General features: G+C 45.6%; 1 protein-coding gene across 1 annotated transcript; it reads left to right on the top strand.

Moving 5' to 3' along the window:
- On the top strand, positions 1–21,462 carry LOC120041757 (zinc finger protein 436-like). The gene is made up of 5 exons (XM_038986619.1): positions 1–759; positions 1,024–1,268; positions 1,617–1,776; positions 20,031–20,526; positions 20,779–21,462. Exons 1-5 carry the CDS (start codon positions 270–272, stop codon positions 21,005–21,007), a joined length of 1,620 nt encoding a protein of 539 aa, XP_038842547.1. The 5' UTR covers positions 1–269; the 3' UTR covers positions 21,008–21,462.
- The last annotated feature ends 1,017 nt before the right edge of the window (positions 21,463–22,479 follow it).

Here is a 22,479-nt window from a genome sequence, read left to right as displayed (position 1 = left end):
GTGACGACCGACTGCTTTGGACGCTTCTGGAACGACACGGTTCAACCACCTCGGTAGCTTGCTAGCCGACAAGAAGTAGAAACATTGAAGCTCTGTAGACCATGTTTGTGTAGCTACACAAATCCATCCCAGTGATTTAAACACACTTCTGTTAACGTATCTACTAGTTCATTTAAACGTAATTTGCTTGTTAAATTTGCTAATGTGTTATCGAGCCGAGCACTAGGGTAGTCGCTAATGATAGCTAGCTAGCTAACATTCCCGACACAATGAGCTCACAAAGCTACTCTCCTCCTGCTAATGAAGAGGAGGTCTGCTGGACGGAGAAAGCAGCTCTGGGGATGAACATTGTCATTAAAGAAGAAGAGGGGGATATTACAGTGATAGGAACGGAAGAAGCATGTCGAATTAAAAGGGAGGAAGAGGAGGAGGAGATAGAGGCTGTCACAGTGGAAGAGATGGGAGGGATAGAGGCTGTCACAGTGGAAGAGATGGAAGGGTTAGAGGCTGTCACAGTGAAAGAGGAAGAGGGGATAGAGGCTGTCATAGTAGAAGGGATAGAGGCTGTTACAGTGGAAGAGATGGAAGGGTTAGAGGCTGTCACCGTGAAAGAGGAGGAAGGGATAGAGGTTGTCATAGTGGAAGAAGGGGAGGTAGAAGCTTTCAGAATGAAAAATGAGACGGAGGAGGATATCACATTGAAAGAAGAAGACCCTTTTGTAGTGAAAGAGGAGGAGACTGAAGATCCGATTAACACCAGTGAGTATTGTCTTAACAGGGGACACACTATGCAGTTGTTGAACCAGGGTTTTAAAGGGGCATTCTACTGACCTCGTAAAAAAAAAAAAAAAGTTATTTTTTAAAAGGGGATTTATGTTTTTTGTTTAGTTTGTATTCAGAGTTCGCTTGTCTATTGCTCTCCGACGGAAGGTCCTAGGATGATAAGTGATATGTTTGGAATCAGATGAGAGAGCAAGCTATAACCTATGTTTTTACCGGTAGTCAAACACTTTCCTTTTACAGATCCAAAAACGAGGCAATATTCCGTTTCCTGGCCCTCCCAGGGCTCTACAGTGAAGGAGGACATCAGAAAGATACAGGAAGTATCTAATGTGACACCCGCGAGTCCCAGACAGTTTGGTGGTGATGACGATTCTATTCACTGCGACAAAGAATGGGACGTGAAAGACAAGGATTGGTTTCCTAGCAACAGGCTGAAGGTGGAGTCATCTCCAGAGAGCCACACCCCAGAGCAGAGGGGGAGTGGTGTGAGTACATCCCAGCCACAAAGTGTTTCTGGTTCTCAACAGTCCTTAATTCCTGGACCTTCTGCTATAAAATGCATTGGAGGAGAATATTTGAGGTTCATCCGAATACTGATATGTGAATGTTTTTGGCAAATACAGGTGATTCTGATTGGACTTTCTCCTCTAATGCATTTATAGCAGGAGGTCCAGAGAATGAGGAATAAAGGTAGGTGTGTTTCTGATCTGAGCTTCCTCCTCTTGGACGTTCTCCTCCACAACATTTATAGCAGGAGGTCCAGAGAATGAGAGGAATCAAGGTAGGAGAGTGTTTCCCACCCTAAATTGATTGTTTATTTTTGTGGTTTCCAGGACATGTCTTTCCCTCTCCCAGGGTCCCCAGGTCGTGTCTCTCCCACGGTTGCCTTACTGTGGGGTCTGAAGAGGGTGTCTGTGCGGCTGGTGGACTGCAGGAAAACACCGGGTCTGAGTGGAACTGTGAGAGGAGAAGAAGAGGGAGATTCAGATTCAGGTAAGAACAGTGGATTAGACCACAATCTGCTTCTGTTACAGTTCTGTGGTCAGTGTGTTCACTGTTGTAGAGCAGCTCATTAGTTCTGAAACTACTCCAGAGCTGCTTTTTGCAAAAGTAATTGTGCACTGATTGGTGTCATCTCATTAGTCAGAAGACGTTTCACCCGTGCTACCCCAGGTGATACGTAAGACCTATTGCCAAGTGCTGTCCAGGTGATATGTAACACCTGCTGGCCTGTGCTGGTCCAGGTGATACGTAAGACCTGCTGGCCTGTGCTGGTCCAGGTGATACGTAAGACCTGCTGGCCTGTGCTGGTCCAGGTGATACATAAGACCTGCTGGCCTGTGCTGGTCCAGGTGATACATAAGACCTGCTGACCCGTGCTGGTCCAGGTGATACATAAGACCTGCTGGCCTGTGCTGGTCCAGGTGATACATAACACCTGCTGGCCTGTGCTGGTCCAGGTGATACATAAGACCTGCTGGCCTGTGCTGCCCCAGGTGATACGTAACACCTGCTGGCCTGTGCTGGTCCAGGTGATACGTAACACCTGCTGGCCTGTGCTGGTCCAGGTGATACGTAAGACCTGCTGGCCTGTGCTGGTCCAGGTGATACGTAAGACCTGCTGGCCTGTGCTGGTCCAGGTGATACATAACACCTGCTGGCTTGTGCTGGTCCAGGTGATACGTAAGACCTGCTGACCCGTGCTGGTCCAGGTGATACGTAAGACCTGCTGGCCTGTGTATCAGTAGGCATGAGAGATGCTGAGAGAGTAATGACTTTTGTTGGCTCTCCCTGTTTAAGTTGTGAAACCAGGCCTATTATCCGGTGTCTTCCCTGTTTAAGTTGTGAAACCAGGCCTTTTATCCGGTGTCTTCCCTGTTTAAGTTGTGAAACCAGGCCTTTTATCCGGTGTCTTCCCTGTTTAAGTTGTGAAACCAGGCCTTTTATCCGGTGTCTTCCCTGTTTAAGTTGTGAAACCAGGCCTTTTATCCGGTGTCTTCCCTGTTTAAGTTGTGAAACCAGGCCTTTTATCCGGTGTCTTCCCTGTTTAAGTTGTGAAACCAGGCCTTTTATCCGGTGTCTTCCCTGTTTAAGTTGTGAAACCAGGCCTTTTATCCGGTGTCTTCCCTGTTTAAGTTGTGAAACCAGGCCTTTTACCCGGTGTCTTCCCTTTTTAAGTTGTGAAACCAGGCCTTTTATCCGGTGTCTTCCCTGTTTAAGTTGTGAAACTAGGCCTTTTATCCGGTGTCTTCCCTGTTTAAGTTGTGAAACCAGGCCTTTTATCCGGTGTCTTCCCTGTTTAAGTTGTGAAACCAGGCCTTTTATCCGGTGTCTTCCCTGTTTAAGTTGTGAAACCAGGCCTTTTATCCGGTGTCTTCCCTGTTTAAGTTGTGAAACCAGGCCTTTTATCCGGTGTCTTCCCTGTTTAAGTTGTGAAACCAGGCCTTTTATACGGTGTCTTCCCTGTTTAAGTTGTGAAACCAGGCCTTTTATCCGGTGTCTTCCCTGTTTAAGTTGTGAAACCAGGCCTTTTATCCGGTGTCTTCCCTGTTTAAGTTGTGAAACTAGGCCTTTTATCCGGTGTCTTCCCTGTTTAAGTTGTGAAACCAGGCCTTTTATCCGGTGTCTTCCCTGTTTAAGTTGTGAAACCAGGCCTTTTATCCGGTGTCTTCCCTGTTTAAGTTGTGAAACCAGGCCTTTTATCCGGTGTCTTCCCTGTTCAAGTTGTGAAACCAGGCCTTTTATCCGGTGTCTTCCCTGTTTAAGTTGTGAAACCAGGCCTTTTATCCGGTGTCTTCCCTGTTTAAGTTGTGAAACCAAGCCTTTTATCCGGTGTCTTCCCTGTTTAAGTTGTGAAACCAGGCCTTTTATCCGGTGTCTTCCCTGTTTAAGTTGTGAAACCAGGCCTTTTATCCGGTGTCTTCCCTGTTTAAGTTGTGAAACCAGGCCTTTTATCCGGTGTCTTCCCTGTTCAAGTTGTGAAACCAGGCCTTTTATCCGGTGTCTTCCCTGTTTAAGTTGTGAAACCAGGCCTTTTATCCGGTGTCTTCCCTGTTTAAGTTGTGAAACCAGGCCTTTTATCCGGTGTCTTCCCTGTTTAAGTTGTGAAACCAGGCCTTTTATCCGGTGTCTTCCCTGTTTAAGTTGTGAAACTAGGCCTTTTATCCGGTGTCTTCCCTGTTTAAGTTGTGAAACCAGGCCTTTTATCCGGTGTCTTCCCTGTTTAAGTTGTGAAACCAGGCCTTTTATCCGGTGTCTTCCCTGTTTAAGTTGTGAAACCAGGCCTTTTATCCGGTGTCTTCCCTGTTTAAGTTGTGAAACCAGGCCTTTTATCCGGTGTCTTCCCTGTTTAAGTTGTGAAACCAGGCCTTTTATACGGTGTCTTCCCTGTTTAAGTTGTGAAACCAGGCCTTTTATCCGGTGTCTTCCCTGTTTAAGTTGTGAAACCAGGCCTTTTATCCGGTGTCTTCCCTGTTTAAGTTGTGAAACCAGGCCTTTTATCCGGTGTCTTCCCTGTTTAAGTTGTGAAACCAGGCCTTTTATCCGGTGTCTTCCCTGTTTAAGTTGTGAAACCAAGCCTTTTATCCGGTGTCTTCCCTGTTTAAGTTGTGAAACCAGGCCTCCATGGTGGGAAACGTTTAGGACACATTTCCTAGTTGCATGTCAACTTTAAAGGATGTCTTTCAGAACCCCTTCTACAACCCCACCTGTTTGGTTTTGGTTGTCCCAGGGAGTTTCTTTGTTAGTTCCCTTGTTTGTGAGAGACATTTTCAGTTTGTCTTGTGGGAAGGTAACAATGTCTATACCACATGTGTATAAGAATCAATTAAGAATTATAATTATTAACAGAAATACTGATTTTAAAATCAGCAACTTTAAAATGGGAATTCTAATGTCTGTTACATGGATTAGGGACATCGGTAACCTTGCTCCATGTGATTCTAGGTCAGTGGTGCCCAAACTTCTGTGTCCTGTTACTTTTTTTATGATAAGAAGAATATAATTTAACTTGGCTGAATAAAATAGAAAGGATATTTTTCCCATTCCGGAGCGAGAGTGTGAATATGAAGTGGCTATGTTGAGCGTAAAAGTGATCATTTGAAACAGGTCCTATATGCTAGATGTCGAGTCATTTCTCAACTATTTTTGAATGACACAAACCTTAGAATGTCTTAGAAATCAGAAGATATATGGGCTGCATGATGCGACTATAGGCTGTTGATGATTTGAGAAAGGCGCAAAAAAAAGCCTGTTCCTTGCATGTGAAGTAGCTAGCTAGCTGTAAAATTGCCTAAACAAATTGTACTATCAATTTAGGAGTATCTCACCGAGTTCAATTTGCAGTGTCTCTGCCACTGAGCTATAAACGGAGTCTGCCTAGAGCGCTGTGGCGCATTAGTGGAAACTAAGACTGTTCTCAGGGCAGGTCTGCCGGGTTTTGACTAGCATGAGTTACTTTTCGTAGCAGGTTAGTCCAAATAACATGGCAGGTTAGTAGAATTAGGTTAACGTTAGGATAATTAATGTGGTAGGTTAGTGCAAATAACGTGGCAGGTTAGTAGAATTAGGTTAACGTTAGGATAATTCATGTGGTAGGTTAGTGCAAATAACATGGCAGGTTAGTAGAATTAGGTTAAGGTTAGGATAATTCATGTGGTAGGTTAGTGCAAATAATGTGGCAGGTTAGCGCAAATAACTTGGCAGGTTAGTAGAATTAGATTAAGGTTAGCTAAAAGGCTAGAACTGTCCCAATGCGACTCGGACATATCTAGCTCCAACCAGGCCTGCCCTGAGAACAATCATGGTTTCCACTACTGCGATGCTGCCGCACGACACACAGGACGGATTGAGAGATGGTGCTTGAAGGAGAAACTGAGTTGAATAATTTTGTCCACTGTTTAAATGGAGCACATCTAAGCTAAATATATACAGTGCATTCGGAAAAGTATTCAGACCCCTTGACTTTTTTTACATTTTGTTACGTTACAGCCTTATTCTAAAATGTATTAAATAAAATCCTCAATCGACACACAATACCCCATAATGACAAAGCGAAAACATGTTTTTAGAAATTTTTGCAAATGTTTTAAAAATATAGAACTGATATCACGTTTACATTTTCAGACCCTTTACTCAGTACTTTGTTGAAGCACCTTTGGCAGTGATTACAGCCTCGAGTCTTCGTGGGTATGACGCTACAAGCTTGGCACACTTGTTTCTCCCATTCTTCTCGGCAGATCCTCTCAAGCTCTGTCAGGTTGAATGGGGAGCGTCGCTGCACAGCTATTTTCAGGTCTCACCACCATGCTTCACCGAAGAGATGGTGCCAGGTTAACTATTTACAAAGGGTAAAAAAATAAATAACAATGTCGATTTACCACCACAGACCGATGCTGGAACTAAGACCACACTCAACAAACTATATAGGGTCATAAGAAAACAGGAAAAAGCTCATCCAGAGGCGGCGCTCCTAGTGGCCGGGGACTTTAATGCAGGCAAACTTAAATCTGTTTTACCTCATTTCTACCAGCATGTTAAATGTGCAACCAGAGGGGGAAAAACTCTAGACCACCTTTACTGTACACAGAACGCACGATGACTGGTGGTGCAGTTGAGTGAGATGCCTACCTCTACCAACAGACAGGGAATGTCCCTGCTGTCGACAATGGGACCAGTTTATTCTGATAATGGAGGAGGTAGAACATCAGACTGACGATGCAGCAGAACATCTAGGTCAAGGCCAACGACAGGTCTCACCCTGGAGTGGATGCTGAGGGGAGAACATCTAGGTTAAGGCCAACGACAGGTCTCACCCTGGAGTGGATGCTGAGGGGAGAACATCTGGGTCAAGGCCAACGACGGGTCCTCACCCTGGAGTGGATGCTGAGGGGAGAACATCTAGGTCAAGGCCAACGACGGGTCATCCCAGCTTTTGGTGGCAGCAGTTATATCTAACTACCCTGACCACTACAGCAGCTACATTGGATTCCAGGAAGATAACAAAACAACAATTACATTGTTACTAAGCAATTCACAGTGTCACTCAGCATTAGTTAGACCAGGGATTTACAAACATGTAGATCTTGTAGATTTTCACTCCAACAGCTGGGCTTGATTAGGGTTGGATTGAGAACCTACAGGACGGTAGATCTCTAGGTACAATGTTTGAGAACCGTGGGGTTTATGTAAAGCGCAGGGAAGATCCCAATTGCATACTCTTTGTGTCCTCTCTCCTTCTCAGAACGCATTGGATGACAAAGCCAGAGGACCTCTGTCTCTCATCCAATGTGTGTTTTGAGAAGAAGATGAGCAGAGGCGACGTGAGGAGTATGCAATTGGGATCTTCCCACAGAATCCTCCTCATTACTCCATGTGCTGGCTCAGACCTGGGAGGCAGCCCGGTTCCAAAACATCACCAGGTTGCAAAACAAGCCTCACTGGGCAAAGCAGTAACTAAAAGCAGGAAGTGTTCCCATCAGTCTGTGCTGTGATTTGTTGCATCAACTCAACTGACATTACAACAAATACATTCCATTGCAAGAGCCACATCCGTTAGCATCATTTGAATGAACATTCTACATTACCATGGAAATGATTGTATCACGTACGGCAAGAGGTACCGATGTGCGAAGGCTGGAACCAACAGGACCCTGAACAGCTTCTACCCCACCAAGCCATAAGACCGCTAAATAGTTCACCAAATGGCTACCTGGACTATCTGCAGTAACTTTGACTCACATCACATACGCTGCTGCTATTGTTTATTATCTTTCACTTTATTCCTAGTTACAGTTGTAGTCGGAAGTTTACATACACCTTCGCCAAATACATTTAAACTCAGTTTTACACAATTCCTGACATTTAATCCTAGTAAGAATTCCCTGTCTTAGGTCAGTTAGGATAACCACTTTATTTTAAGAATGTGAAATGTCAGAAAAGTAGTAGAGAGAATTATTTATTTCAGCTTTTATTTCTTTCATCACATTCCCAGTAGGTCAGTAAGTTTACATACACTCAATTAGTATTTGGTAGCATTGCCTTTAAATTGTTTAACTTGGGTCAAGCGTTTAGGGTAGCCTTCCACAAGCTTCCCACAATAAGTTGGGTGAATTTTGGCCCATTCCTCCTGACAGAGCTGGTGTAACTGAGTCAGGTTTGTAGGCCTCCTTGCTCGCACAAGCTTTTTCAATTCTGCCCACAAATGTTCTATAGGCTTGAGGTCAGGACGTTGTGATGGCCCACAATACCTTGACTTTGTTGTCCTTAAGCCTTTTTGCCACAACTTTGGAAGTATGCTTGGGGTCATTGTCCATTTGGAAGACCCATTTGCGACCAAGCTTCCTGACTGATGTCTTGATGTTGCTTCAATATATCCACATAAATTTCCTCCTCATGATGCCATCTATTTTGTGAAGTGCACCAGTCGCTCCTGCAGCAAAGCACCCCCACAACATGATGGTCATTGATGGTCAATAATGGTCATTATGGCCAAACAGTTCTATTTTTGTTTCATCAGACCAGAGGACATTTCTCCAAAAAGTATGATCTTCGTCCCCATGTGCAGATGCAAACCGTAGTCCGGCTTTTTTTATAGCGGTTTTGGAGCAGTGGCTTCTTCCTTGCTGAGCGACCTTTCAGGTAATGTCGATATAGGACTCGTTTTACTGTGGATATGGATACTTTTGTACCTGTTTCCTCCAGCATCTTCACAAGGTCCTTTGCTGCTGTTCTGGGATTAATTTGCACTTTTCCCACCAAAGTACGTTCATCTCTAGGAGACAGAATGCATCTCCTTCCTGACCGGTATGACGGCTGCGTGGTCCCATGGTGTTTATACTTACTACGTACTATTGTTTGTACGGATGAACGTGGCACCTTCAGGCATTTGGAAATCGCTCCCAAGGATGAACCAGATTTGTGGAGGTTGTGGTGGATTATTTCTTTACTATCAAATGAGGACAAACTTATCACACAAGGCAGAGTTATACTTTAACTAAATCTTTAATAATGAGAGCTTTGCAATAGCAATGACTTGTCAACGATTCACCATTTTCTAATGATCCGTTGAGAGTGGCAACACAATGGCTGCTGAGATCTTTTATAGCAAAGATCCACCTTCCCCTAGTCGACATGACAAACCACAGATATTGGGAACAGTTCACAAAGTGAGACTTTATAAATGAGAAAGGAGTATCCCGTAGCCAGATAGCATTCGCTATAAATTATCGTTCAGTTTGGTCCCTAAGACGAGGTTCTAATTTCGCACCTGGTACTTCATAGCACAAAAACACCAACTCATCCAATGGCATAAATCAATTGTCTACTCTAGACACTACCACACACATCCCCCAAGGCCAAAGGAGGGAGTGACTTGCGCACAGACATTGTGGAAACCAGTAATTGGTTCCCCATTAATCACACCATCCCTTAACATAGTTTAACAGATACATTCACATATGAAGACAATGTTCCCTCCTGTCCTCTTCCCTTCCTGATATTCTGCATAGCACCAGGGACATGTGAAAGACAAGCCTGACCTCTCCCCTCTCTGGGCCCCAGGTGACTGAGCCCCAGCTGAGGGAAGAAGTGCAACTGCCAACACCAGAGTCCGAAGGGATACATTCTAATAACAAGTATATCACATCAGCATATTATGCAGATAAGACATCTTAATTATCTATGTTACCCAACTAATTCTTATTCATCCGCCACAAGGTCTACCATTTTTTTTTCTGAGGTCTTGGCTGATTTCTTTTGATTTTCCCATGATGTCAAGCAAAGAGTCACTGAGTTTGAAGGTAGGCCATGAAATGCATCCACAGGTACACCTCCAATTGACTCCAATGATGTCAATTAGCCTATCAGAAGCTTCTAACACCATGACATAATTTTCTGGAATTTTACAAGCTGTTTAAAGGCACAGTCAACTTAGTGTATGTAAACTTCTGACCCACTGGAATTGTGATACAGTGAATTATAAGTGAAATAATCTGTCTGTAAACAATTGTTGGAAAAATTACTTGTGTCATGCACAAAGTCGATGTCCTAACCGACTTGCCAAAACGACCGTTTTTTAACAATAAATGTGTGGAGTGGTTGAAAAACGAGTTTTAATGACTCCAACCTAAGTGTATGTAAATTTCCGACTTCAACTGTATATGTACATATCTACCTCAATTACCTAGCACATCAACTCAGTACTGGTACTCCGTGTATATAGCCATGTTATTTCTTAGTACCCCTACACATCAACTCAGTACTGGTACTCTGTGTATACAGCCATGTTATTACCTAGTACCCCTACACATCAACTCAGTACTGGTACTCCGTGTATATAGCCATGTTATTACCTAGTACCCCTACACATCAACTCAGTACTGGTACTCTGTGTATACAGCCATGTTATTACCTAGTACCCCTACACATCAACTCAGTACTGGTACTCTGTGTATACAGCCATGTTATTACCTAGTACCCCTACACATCAACTCAGTACTGGTAATCTGTGTATACAGCCATGTTATTACCTAGTACCCCTACACATCAACTCAGTACTGGTACTCTGTGTGTATACAGCCATGTTATTACCTAGTACCCCTACACATCAACTCAGTACTGGTACTCTGTGTATACAGCCATGTTATTACCTAGTACCCCTACACATCAACTCAGTACTGGTACTCTGTGTATACAGCCATGTTATTACCTAGTACCCCTACACATCAACTCAGTACTGGTACTCTGTGTGTACAGCCATGTTATTACCTAGTACCCCTACACATCAACTCAGTACTGGTACTCTGTGTATACAGCCATGTTATTACCTAGTACCCCTACACATCAACTCAGTACTGGTACTATGTGTATACAGCCATGTTATTACCTAGTACCCCTACACATCAACTCAGTACTGGTACTCTGTGTATACAGCCATGTTATTACCTAGTACCCCTACACATCAACTCAGTACTGCTACTCTGTGTATACAGCCATGTTATTACCTAGTACCCCTACACATCAACTCAGTACTGGTACTCTGTGTATACAGCCATGTTATTACCTAGTACCCCTAGACATCAACTCAGTACTGGTACTCTGTGTATACAGCCATGTTATTACCTAGTACCCCTACACATCAACTCAGTACTGGTACTCTGTGTATACAGCCATGTTATTACCTAGTACCCCTAGACATCAACTCAGTACTGGTACTCTGTGTATACAGCCATGTTATTATCTAGTACCCCTACACATCAACTCAGTACTGGTACTCTGTGTATACAGCCATGTTATTACCTAGTACCCCTAGACATCAACTCAGTACTGGTACTCTGTGTATATAGCCATGTTATTACCTCGTACCCCTACACATTAACTCAGTACTGGTACTCTGTGTATACAGCCATGTTATTACCTCGTACCCCTACACATTAACTCAGTACTGGTACTCTGTGTATATAGCCATGTTATTACCTCGTACCCCTACACATTAACTCAGTACTGGTACTCTGTGTATACAGCCATGTTATTACCTAGTACCCCTAGACATCAACTCAGTACTGGTACTCTGTGTGTGTATACAGCCATGTTATTACCTAGTACCCCTACACATCAACTCAGTACTGTTACCCCTGAGTATATACAGCCATGTTATTACCTAGTACCCCTACACATCAACTCAGTACTGTTACCCCTGAGTATATACAGCCATGTTATTACCTAGTACCCCTACACATCAACTCAGTACTGGTACTCTGTGTATACAGCCATGTTATTACCTAGTACCCCTACACATCAACTCAGTACTGGTACTCTGTGTGTATACAGCCATGTTATTACCTAGTACCCCTACACATCAACTCAGTACTGGTACTCTGTTTATATACAGCCATGTTATTACCTAGTACCCCTACACATCAACTCAGTACTGGTACTCTGTGTATACAGCCATGTTATTACCTAGTACCCCTACACATTAACTCAGTACTGGTACTCTGTGTATACAGCCATGTTGTTACCTAGTACCCCTAAACATCAACTCAGTACTGTTACCCCTGTGTATACAGCCATGTTATTATCTAGTACCCCTACACATCAACTCAGTACTGTTACCCCTGAGTATATACAGCCATGTTATTACCTAGTACCCCTACACATCAACTCAGTACTGTTACCCCTGAGTATATACAGCCATGTTATTACCTAGTACCCCTACACATCAACTCAGTACTGGTACTCTGTTTATATACAGCCATGTTATTACCTAGTACCCCTACACATCAACTCAGTACTGGTACTCTGTGTATACAGCCATGTTATTACCTAGTACCCCTACACATTAACTCAGTACTGGTACTCTGTGTATACAGCCATGTTGTTACCTAGTACCCCTACACATCAACTCAGTACTGTTACCCCTGTGTATACAGCCATGTTATCGTTACTCATTGTGTATTTATTATTACGTGTTTTACTTTATTTCTCTATTTTCTTTCTCTTCTCATTGTTGGGAAGAGCCTGAAAGAAAGCGTTTCACTGTTAATCTGTTGTTTATGAAGCAGGTGACACACTTTGATTTGATGACATCACTAGGCAGCCATTGCAAGTGTTCCCATGAGTTGACCAGTCAAATTGCCAGGGTTAGAGGTTCCAATCCTGTTCTATTCATTCTGATGTCTATGACCATGAGTTGACCAGGGTTAGAGGTTCCAATCCCGTTCTATTCATTCTGATGTCTATGACCATGAGTTGACCAGGGTTAGAGGTTCCAATCCCGTTCTATTCATTCTGATGTCTATGACCATGAGTTGACCAGGGTTAGAGGTTCCAATCCCGTTCTATTCATTCTGATGTCTATGACCATGAGTTGACCAGGGTTAGAGGTTCCAATCCCGTTCTATTCATTCTGATGTCTATGACCATGAGTTGACCAGGGTTAGAGGTTCCAATCCCATTCTATTCATTCTGATGTCTATGACCATGAGTTGACCAGGGTTAGAGGTTCCAATCCCGTTCTATTCATTCTGATGTCTATGGCCATGAGTTGACCAGGGTTAGAGGTTCCAATCCCGTTCTATTCATTCTGATGTCTATGACCATGAGTTGACCAGGGTTAGAGGTTCCAATCCCGTTCTATTCATTCTGATGTCTATGACCATGAGTTGACCAGGGTTAGAGGTTCCAATCCTGTTCTATTCATTCTGATGTCTATGGCCATGAGTGTCCCGGTATGAATACACCCCTGAGGGAGAGAATGGTGCTGCTCCAGGTGATCTGCATATCATTCACACTGCACACAACCACCAATGATTGCATCACATGTTTTTGATGGTGTCCCACGACATCACACTGCCATTATTAGGCTCGCTAAAGGTAGTTGCAAAGTTAGGTTTAAAGTTTGGTTTAATTTTTTCTTTCCACCAGGGCAATGTTGGGTGGTAGATCTGGTGTCCACCAGGGTGATGTTGGGTGGTAGGTCTGGTGTCCCCTGGGGTGATGTTGGGAGGTAGGTCTGGTGTCCACCGGGGTGATGTTGGGAGGTAGGTATGGTGTCCACCGGGGTGATGTTGGGAGATAGATCTGGTGTCCCCCGGGGTGATGTTGGGAGGTAGATCTGGTGTCCACCGGGGTGATGTTGGGAGGTAGATCTGGTGTCCACCGGGGTGATGTTGGGAGGTAGGTCTGGTGTCCACCGGGGTGATGTTGGGAGGTAGGTCTGGTGTCCACCGGGGTGATGTTGGGAGATAGATCTGGTGTCCCCCGGGGTGATGTTGGGAGGTAGGTCTGGTGTCCACCAGGGTGATGTTGGGAGGTAGGTCTGGTGTCCCCCGGGGTGATGTTGGGAGGTAGGTCTGGTGTCCACCGGGGCGATGTTGGGAGGTAGGTCTGGTGTCCACCAGGGTGATGTTGGGAGGTAGGTCTGGTGTCCACCAGGGTGATGTTGGGAGGTAGGTCTGGTGTCCACCGGGGTGATGTTGGGAGGTAGATCTGGTGTCCACCAGGGTGATGTTGGGAGGTAGATCTGGTGTCCACCAGGGTGATGTTGGGAGGTAGATCTGGTGTCCACCGGGGTGATGTTGGGAGGTAGATCTGGTGTCCACCAGGGTGATGTTGGGAGGTAGGTCTGGTGTCCACCGGGGTGATGTTGGGAGGTAGGTCTGGTGTCCACCGGGGTGATGTTGGGAGGTAGATCTGGTGTCCACCGGGGTGATGTTGGGAGGTAGGTCTGGTGTCCACCGGGGTGATGTTGGGAGGTAGGTCTGGTGTCCACCGGGGTGATGTTGGGAGGTAGGTCTGGTGTCCACCGGGGTGATGTTGGGAGGTAGGTCTGGTGTCCACCGGGGCGATGTTGGGAGGTAGGTCTGGTGTCCCCCGGGGTGATGTTGGGAGGTAGGTCTGGTGTCCACCGGGGCGATGTTGGGAGGTAGATCTGGTGTCCACCGGGGTGATGTTGGGAGGTAGGTCTGGTGTCCACCGGGGTGATGTTGGGAGGTAGGTCTGGTGTCCACCAGGGTGATGTTGGGAGGTAGATCTGGTGTCCACCGGGGTGATGTTGGGAGGTAGGTCTGGTGTCCACCGGGGTGATGTTGGGAGGTAGGTCTGGTGTCCACCGGGGTGATGTTGGGAGGTAGGTCTGGTGTCCCCCGGGGTGATGTTGGGAGGTAGGTCTGGTGTCCACCGGGGCGATGTTGGGAGGTAGATCTGGTGTCCACCGGGGCGATGTTGGGAGGTAGGTCTGGTGTCCCCCGGGGTGATGTTGGGAGGTAGATCTGGTGTCCCCCGGGGCGATGTTGGGAGGTAGGTCTGGTATCCACCGGGGTGATATTGGGAATTAGGTCTGGTGTCCACCAGGGCGATGTTGGGAGGTAGGTCTGGTGTCCACCGGGGCGATGTTGGGAGGTAGGTCTGGTGTCCCCCGGGGTGATGTTGGGAGGTAGATCTGGTGTCCCCCGGGGCGATGTTGGGAGGTAGGTCTGGTGTCCACCGGGGCGATGTTGGGAGGTAGGTCTGGTGTCCACCGGGGTGATGTTGGGAGGTAGGTCTGGTGTCCACCAGGGTGATGTTGGGAGGTAGGTCTGGTGTCCACCAGGGTGATGTTGGGAGGTAGGTCTGGTGTCCACCGGGGCGATGTTGGGAGGTAGGTCTGGTGTCCACCGGGGCGATGTTGGGAGGTAGATCTGGTGTCCACCGGGGTGATGTTGGGATGTAGGTCTGGTGTCCCCCGGGGTGATGTTGGGAGGTAGGTCTGGTGTCCACCGGGGCGATGTTGGGAGGTAGATCTGGTGTCCCCCGGGGTGATGTTGGGAGGTAGGTCTGGTGTCCACCGGGGCGATGTTGGGAGGTAGGTCTGGTGTCCACCGGGGCGATGTTGGGAGGTAGATCTGGTGTCCACCGGGGCGATGTTGGGAGGTAGGTCTGGTGTCCACCGGGGCGATGTTGGGAGGTAGATCTGGTGGGTCAACTTTGAAGTCTGGGTCTTTGTATATGACCTGTTTTGTCTTCCCGCCACATGACAGCTTGCTGGACCAACGGGATCCTAGACAGCTTGCTGGACCAACGGGGTTCTAGACCGCTTTTTGGACCAACGGGGTTCTAGACAGCTTGCGGGACCAACGGGGTTCTAGACCGCTTGTTGGACCAACGGGGTTCTAGACAGCCTGCTGGACCAACGGGGTTCTAGACAGCTTGCGGGACCAACGGGGTTCTAGACCGCTTGTTCGACCAACGGGGTTCTAGACAGCTTGCGGGACCAACGGGGTTCTAGACCGCCTGCTGGACCAACGGGGTTCTAGACAGCTTGCGGGACCAACGGGGTTCTAGACAGCCTGCTGGACCAACGGGGTTCTAGACAGCCTGCTGGACCAACGGGGTTCTAGACAGCCTGCTGGACCAACGGGGTTCTAGACAGCCTGCTGGACCAACGGGGTCCTAGACAGCCTGCTGGACCAACGGGGTCCTAGACAAGACCAACGGGGTCCTAGACAGCCTGCTGGACCAACGGGATCCTAGACAGCTTGCTGGACCAACGGGGTTCTAGACCGCTTGCGGGACCAACGGGGTTCTAGACAGCTTGCGGGACCAACGGGGTTCTAGACAGCTTGCGGGACCAACGGGGTTCTAGACAGCCTGCTGGACCAACGGGGTTCTAGACAGCCTGCTGGACCAACGGGGTTCTAGACAGCCTGCTGGACCAACGGGGTTCTAGACAGCCTGCTGGACCAACGGGGTTCTAGACAGCCTGCTGGACCAACGGGGTTCTAGACAGCCTGCTGGACCAACGGGGTCCTAGACAGCCTGCTGGACCAACGGGGTCCTAGACAAGACCAACGGGGTCCTAGACAGCCTGCTGGACCAACGGGATCCTAGACAGCCTGCTGGACCAACGGGATCCTAGACAGCTTGCTGGACCAACGGGGTTCTAGACCGCTTGCGGGACCAACGGGGTTCTAGACAGCTTGCGGGACCAACGGGGTTCTAGACAGCCTGCTGGACCAACGGGGTTCTAGACAGCCTGCTGGACCAACGGGGTTCTAGACAGCCTGCTGGACCAACGGGGTTCTAGACAGCCTGCTGGACCAACGGGGTCCTAGACAGCCTGCTGGACCAACGGGATCCTAGACAGCCTGCTGGACCAACGGTATCCTAGACAGCCTGCTGGACCAACGGGATCCTAGACAGCCTGCTGGACCAACGGTATCCTAGACAGCCTGCTGGACCAACGGGGTTCTAAAGTTGAATGTCTTCTGTTCAGACACTCTGCTATACCCAGTCCTTGGCCTGTTGGGAATACTCCACACAGCTTCTGGATCTCCTGAAAGATGTAACAGATTAACAAATCATACAGACATTAGTCCTCATTAGTCTTACTGTAACGCTCAAAGAGTGAATGGGTGTGGAGTCAGGCGCAGGGAGCAGAGGATACGGGAAAAAACACGCTTTAATGTCCAACCGAAAACGTACAAGAGGTGACGCCGAACACAGGCGTAATACACTCCACCTAAGTACACACTGGTATCTAACCGGACAGCGGAAAACCCACAATAATAAATAACACCTCTTACATAACAGAAACAAGCCCGCACAAACACAAGCGGGCTAATCGAACTTAAATAACACCAACCCAACAACCCCAACAAGGAACAGGTGAAAACAATCAAGACAAAACCAAACGAAAAGGGAAAAAGGGATCGGTGGCAGCTAGTAGACGGGTGATGACGACCGCCGAGCGCCACCCGAACGGGAAGGGGAGCCACCTTCGGTGATATTCGTGACACTTACCTTGCATCCTGCTGAACAGTTATTTTAGGAGGCGTGAGGTGAGGATCTTTAAGTCCCCACTTTGAAAAGAGTGAAATGGATACAAAGATAGAAGATAAACATCAGGGTTCATCAAATCAAATGTTATTGGTTGCAGACACATATTTAGCAGATGTTGTTTTCGAGTGTAGTGAAATGCTTGTGTTTCTAGCTCCAACAGTGCAGTTCCTAGCTCCCCTTCCCCCTTAAACATGTATTTTTAACCTTACGCTTGACGTTAAGGAAATCCCCAATGTTATGGAAATCTGCTTTTGTGCTGCCTCTCCTGAAAGGTGGAGATCCTTCGCTACTTGACAACTATCGACCCATATCAAAATCATCTGTACTGTCAAAGGTCCTGGAGTCCTTAGTTAGTAGGCAGCTGAAGGCTTCCAAGAAAACCACATCTTAAATGGAATGCAATCAGGTTTTACGTCTGGCCACAGCACTGTTTCAGAAACATTGAAGGTTTTAAACGACATCCACTGTGCTCTTGACAAGAAGTTACATTGTGTGTCTTTATTGATTTGTCGAAGGCATTTGACACTGTGGACCAAAGGTTAAAATGTTGTGGAATTACTGGTCATGCTCTAGATTGTGTACGATTTGATAGGTCATTTATTAACCAATGTGTAATGGCGGATGGTTGTAAATCTGAGTCCATAGAGTTGTGCTCAGGTGTTCCGCAAGGTTCTATTTTGGGCCCACTGTTGTTCATCTTGTATATCAACAACATTGGGGATCTTGAAACAGCGGATGTTCATTTTTATGCAGATGATACTGTTCTTAATTCAAGTGGTAGTAGTTTATCTTTAGCTTTTGAAAATGCCCAAATAGCATTTTACACCATACAACAGAATCTGTATGATTTGAATCTGGTTCTGAATTCAGGTAAAACAAAATGCATGGTATTTTCAAATGCAAGGCATGCAATCATGTCATTGCTACATTGGATGGACCCACTATAGAGCAAGTCAGTGTACACATATTTGGGTGTGTGGGTTAACTGCCTTGTTCAGGGGCAGAACGACAGATTTTTACCTTGTCAGCCTGGGGATTCGATCTTGCAACCTTTCAGTTACTAGCCCAACGCTCTAACCACTAGGCTACCTGCCGCCCCAAAAATGTAAAAATTTGATGATCTTGTCTCGTTGGTGGAGTTTAACCTTTCTAGCACAGGCGTTCCGCTAGCGGAACCCCTCGACAACATTCCGCTGAAAAGGCATCGCGGGAAATTCAAAAATATTTTTTAGAAATATGTAACTTTCACACATTAACAAGTCCAATACAGCAAATGAAAGATAAACATCTTGTTAATCTACCCATTGTGTCCGATTTCAAAAAGGCTTTACAGCGAAAGCAGAACATATGATTATGTTAGTTCAGAGCCAAGTCAAAAAAAACTGACATTTTCCAGCCAAGGAGACTCCATAGGAGTCACAAAAAGCAGAAATATAGATAAAATGAATCACTAACCTTTGATCTTCATCAGATGACACTCATAGGACATCATGTTACACAATACATGAATGTTTTGTTCGATAATGTGCATATTTATATCCCAAAATCTCAGTTTACATTGGCGCGTTACGTGTCGTAATGTTTTGATTCCAAAACATCCGGCGATCTTGCAGATAGCCACAGAAATCCCAGAAATACTCATAATAAACATCGATGAAAGATACAAGTGTTATTCACAGAATTAAAGATAGACTTCTCCTTAATGCAACCGCTGTGTCAGATTTCAAAAAAACTTTACGGAAAAAGCAGAATCTGAGTACGGCGCTCAGAGCCAAATCCAGCCAAAGAAATTTCCGCCATGTTGGAGTCAACAGAAGTTAGAAATAACATGATAAATATTCACTTACCTTTGATGATCTTCATTAGAATGCACTCCCAGGAATCCCAGTTTGACAATAAATGACTGATTTGTTCCTTAAAGTTCCATAAAGTCCATAATTTATGTACAAATAGCCACTAGTTGTTAGCGTGTTAAGCCCAGTAATCCATCTTCATGAGCACTAGGTCCAGACAAACTCGAAAAGTTCCATTACAGGTTGTAGAAACATATCAAACAATGTATGGAATCAATCTTTAGGATGTTTTTAACATAAATCAACAATAATGTTCCGACCCGAGAATTCCATCGTCTGTAGCAAAGCACTGGAACGAGAGCTAACTCTGTCGGGAGCGCGCGTCATGAGCCTGAGACACTCTGCCAGACCACTGACTCATTCAGCTCCCATTCCCCCCTCCTTTATAGCAGAAGCCTGAAACAAGTTTCTTAAGACGGTTGACATCTAGTGGAAGCCTTAGGAAGTGCAACTTAACCCCATAGACACTGTGTATTCGGTAGGCCAAGCTTTGAAAAACTACAAACCTCAGATTTCCCACTTCCTGGTTGGATTTTTCTCAGGTTTTCGCCTGCCATATGAGTTCTGTTATACTCACAGACATCATTCAAACAGTTTTAGAAACTTCAGAGTGTTTTTTATCCAATACTACTAATAATATGCATGTATTAGCATCTGGGACAGAGTAGCAGGCAGTTTACTCTGGGCACGCATTTCATGCAAAAGTGAAAATGCTGCCCCCTATCCCAAACAGGTTAAACACTTGATTGATGTAAATATCATAGAAGAGTGTAATTGTCTTTAGGACCGCTGTTTTTTAGTCAAGGCATTTGTGTTTTTTTACATAATATGTAACTTTTACTGTATGTGTGTCTATAGTTTTGTTTAATGTTGTGTTAGTGTATGTAAATTGTTTTGGCTGAAACTTAGTTCCCCTTGCAGCTATTGGACCTGGTCTCTCTTGAAAAATAGGTTATTTTAGCTAGCATACCTGTAGACTTCCAGTAATTTCGCTAACACAAGTAACTGTCTTCATAGGAAGACAGTTGTTTCATTCAGGTCTCTCTTTTAAATAAACAATCAATTTTTCTTTGGCAGGTGAAAGACCAGACTCAGAGGAGCCAGAGACGTCTAACCCAGCAGGACAACACCACTGCTCCCACTGTGGAAAGAGGTTTACCCGGTTAGGGTCCCTGAAAAGGCATGAGATGATACACACAGGAGAAAAGCCTTTCCACTGCTCCCAGTGTGGAAAGAGTTTTGCCATGTTATTTTGCCTGAAAAGACATGAGATGATACACACAGGAGAAAAGCCTTTCCACTGCTCCCAGTGTGGAAAGAGTTTTGCCCGGTTATGGCAGCTGAAAATGGATGAGAGAAGGCACAGAGGAGAGAAGCCTTTCCGCTGCTCCGATTGTGGAAAGAGTTTTACCCAATTAGGGGGCCTGAAGGAACATGAGAGAATGCACACAGGAGAAAAGCCCTTCAACTGTTCCTTTTGTGGAAAGTGTTTTTCCCGGATGAGGCACCTGAAAACACATGAGAGAATTCACACAGGAGAAAAGCCCTACCACTGCCCACATTGTGGAAAGAGTTTTACCCGGTTGGGGCACCTGAAAACACATGAGAGAATTCACACAGGAGAAAAGCCCTTCCACTGCTCCCTGTGTGGAAAGAGTTTTACTCAGTTAGGGGGTCTGACAAAACATAAGATATTACACAAAGGAGAGAAGCATTTCCACTGCTCCCATTGTGGAAAGAGTTTTATCCAGTTATGGGGCCTGAAAACACATGAGTGGACGCACATAAAAGAGAAGCCTCACCCCTGTTCCCAGTGTGGAAAGAGTTTTACCCGGTTGGGGCACCTGAAAACACACGAGAGAATTCACACAGAAGAAAAGCCCTTACACTGCTCCTTGTGTGGAAAGACTTTTATTCAGTTACTGGGCCTGAAAAGACATGAGTGGACACACATAAAAGAGAAGCCTCACCCCTGTTCCCAGTGTGAAAAGAGTTTCACACAGTCAAGATACCTGAAAAAACATGAGCTGACACACTCTGCGGAGAAGCCTTGAAAGAATCCACATTGCAGAGAGATATATCTTGGAAAGATTTTTACCTACTTAGGGAACCTGAAAGACCATGAGGTAACAGACACAGGGGAAGTACCTTACCACTGCTCCCAGTGTGGAAAGAGAGATTTAACATAACTCATTAATTAACTGATGTATTTAACACATAGAGTGCTCACATATTTGTCTCATATTTTTGACTGACTGTTTATTTGTGTATGCCACATGAAATCAAATTGTACAAAGTGAACTCAGTGTTTTTTAACATGAATTGAGTATGTCTGTTTCAATATAGAGTAGGTCAGTTGTAATGCTTTTTAATTAAATTATAACTTTTTAGAACTCTGGCTTTGTGTATTTTCTCTGTGTGTTAATCAAGTGCTATTTACATGTGATATATTTTCTCTTGTGTTTGCATTGTATATGTATGTGAAAAAATAAACAAATGTACAGACTGAGAAAAACGTACAATTCTTATTCCAACAGTATTTATCCGTAATGTACATCTTCACATTGAGAGGGGTGTACTGCAAGGCAGGGTCAATAAGGGCTAGCCATCTAACTTTTATAAAGAACCAGAAATAACTATGGATTTTCTGGTTCATTCAAAAATCTCAACTTAGATATGCGTTTTTGAAACCACGCCCATTTCTAGCGTCTCTTTAAAAGAAAAGAAAAAAAGAAGATAGCTGGCTAACTCATCGATCCTGCTGTTGTTGTATAAACCTCTGGTGTAAGTCTGAGCAGAGGAAAACAGGCCAGGTCCTGGCGTTCCACCACCCTAGGAGAGACAATAAATACCCCCCACCCCCCCACCGTTTCAGTCGCACATGCTCCTTAATATTTTCCTGTGCGACCTGGAATTTCAATACAGGAGCACCAGTGCGCCTATAAAAAAAATATCACCCAGATAAATACTTTTTGTAATGATAAGGCTTCGCTGTACTGTTGTTTCCTGAGTACAGATTCGTTAGCGTCGTGCTAGTGTAACAGTATAACTTCAGACCGTTCCCTCGCCCCGACACGGGCGCGAACCAGGGACCCTCTGCACACATCAACAACAGTCACCCACGAAGCATCGTTACCCATTGCTCCACAAAAGCCGTGGCCCTTGCAGAGCAAGGGGAACCACTACTTCAGGGTCTCAAAGCGAGTGACGTAACCGATTGAAACGCTATTAGCGCGGACCACCGCTAACTAGCTAGCCATTTCACATCCGTTACACTAGCACCATTACTACTCGCTGTACTGTTGTTTCCTGAGTACAGATGCGTTAGCGTCGTGCTAGCACCATTACTACTCGCTGTACTGTTGTTTCCTGAGTACAGATGCGTTAGCGTCGTGCTAGCACCATTACTACTCGCTGTATTGTTGTTTCCTGAGTACATATGCGTTAGCGTCGTGCTAGCACCATTACTACTCGCTGTACTGTTGTTTCCTGAGTACAGATGCGTTAGCGCCATGCTAGCACCATT

Source organism: Salvelinus namaycush, unplaced genomic scaffold (genome assembly GCF_016432855.1).
Source record: "Salvelinus namaycush isolate Seneca unplaced genomic scaffold, SaNama_1.0 Scaffold529, whole genome shotgun sequence".
In the NCBI taxonomy this organism is placed as follows: domain Eukaryota; kingdom Metazoa; phylum Chordata; class Actinopteri; order Salmoniformes; family Salmonidae; genus Salvelinus; species Salvelinus namaycush.
The sequence above is the reverse complement of the archived record's forward strand: the minus strand, read 5'-3'. Positions and strand labels throughout refer to the sequence as shown.

Coding starts and splice junctions, on each gene's coding strand:
- LOC120041757 (XM_038986619.1), top strand. CDS start 270: ATGAGCTCACAAAGCTACTCTCCTCCTGCTAATGAAGAGGAGGTCTGC. Junction 1,269..1,616: donor CAGAGCAGAGGGGGAGTGGT/GTGAGTACATCC, acceptor TGTGGTTTCCAG/GACATGTCTTTCCCTCTCCC. Junction 20,527..20,778: donor TGCCCACATTGTGGAAAGAG/TTTTACCCGGTT, acceptor GTGTGGAAAGAG/TTTTACCCGGTTGGGGCACC.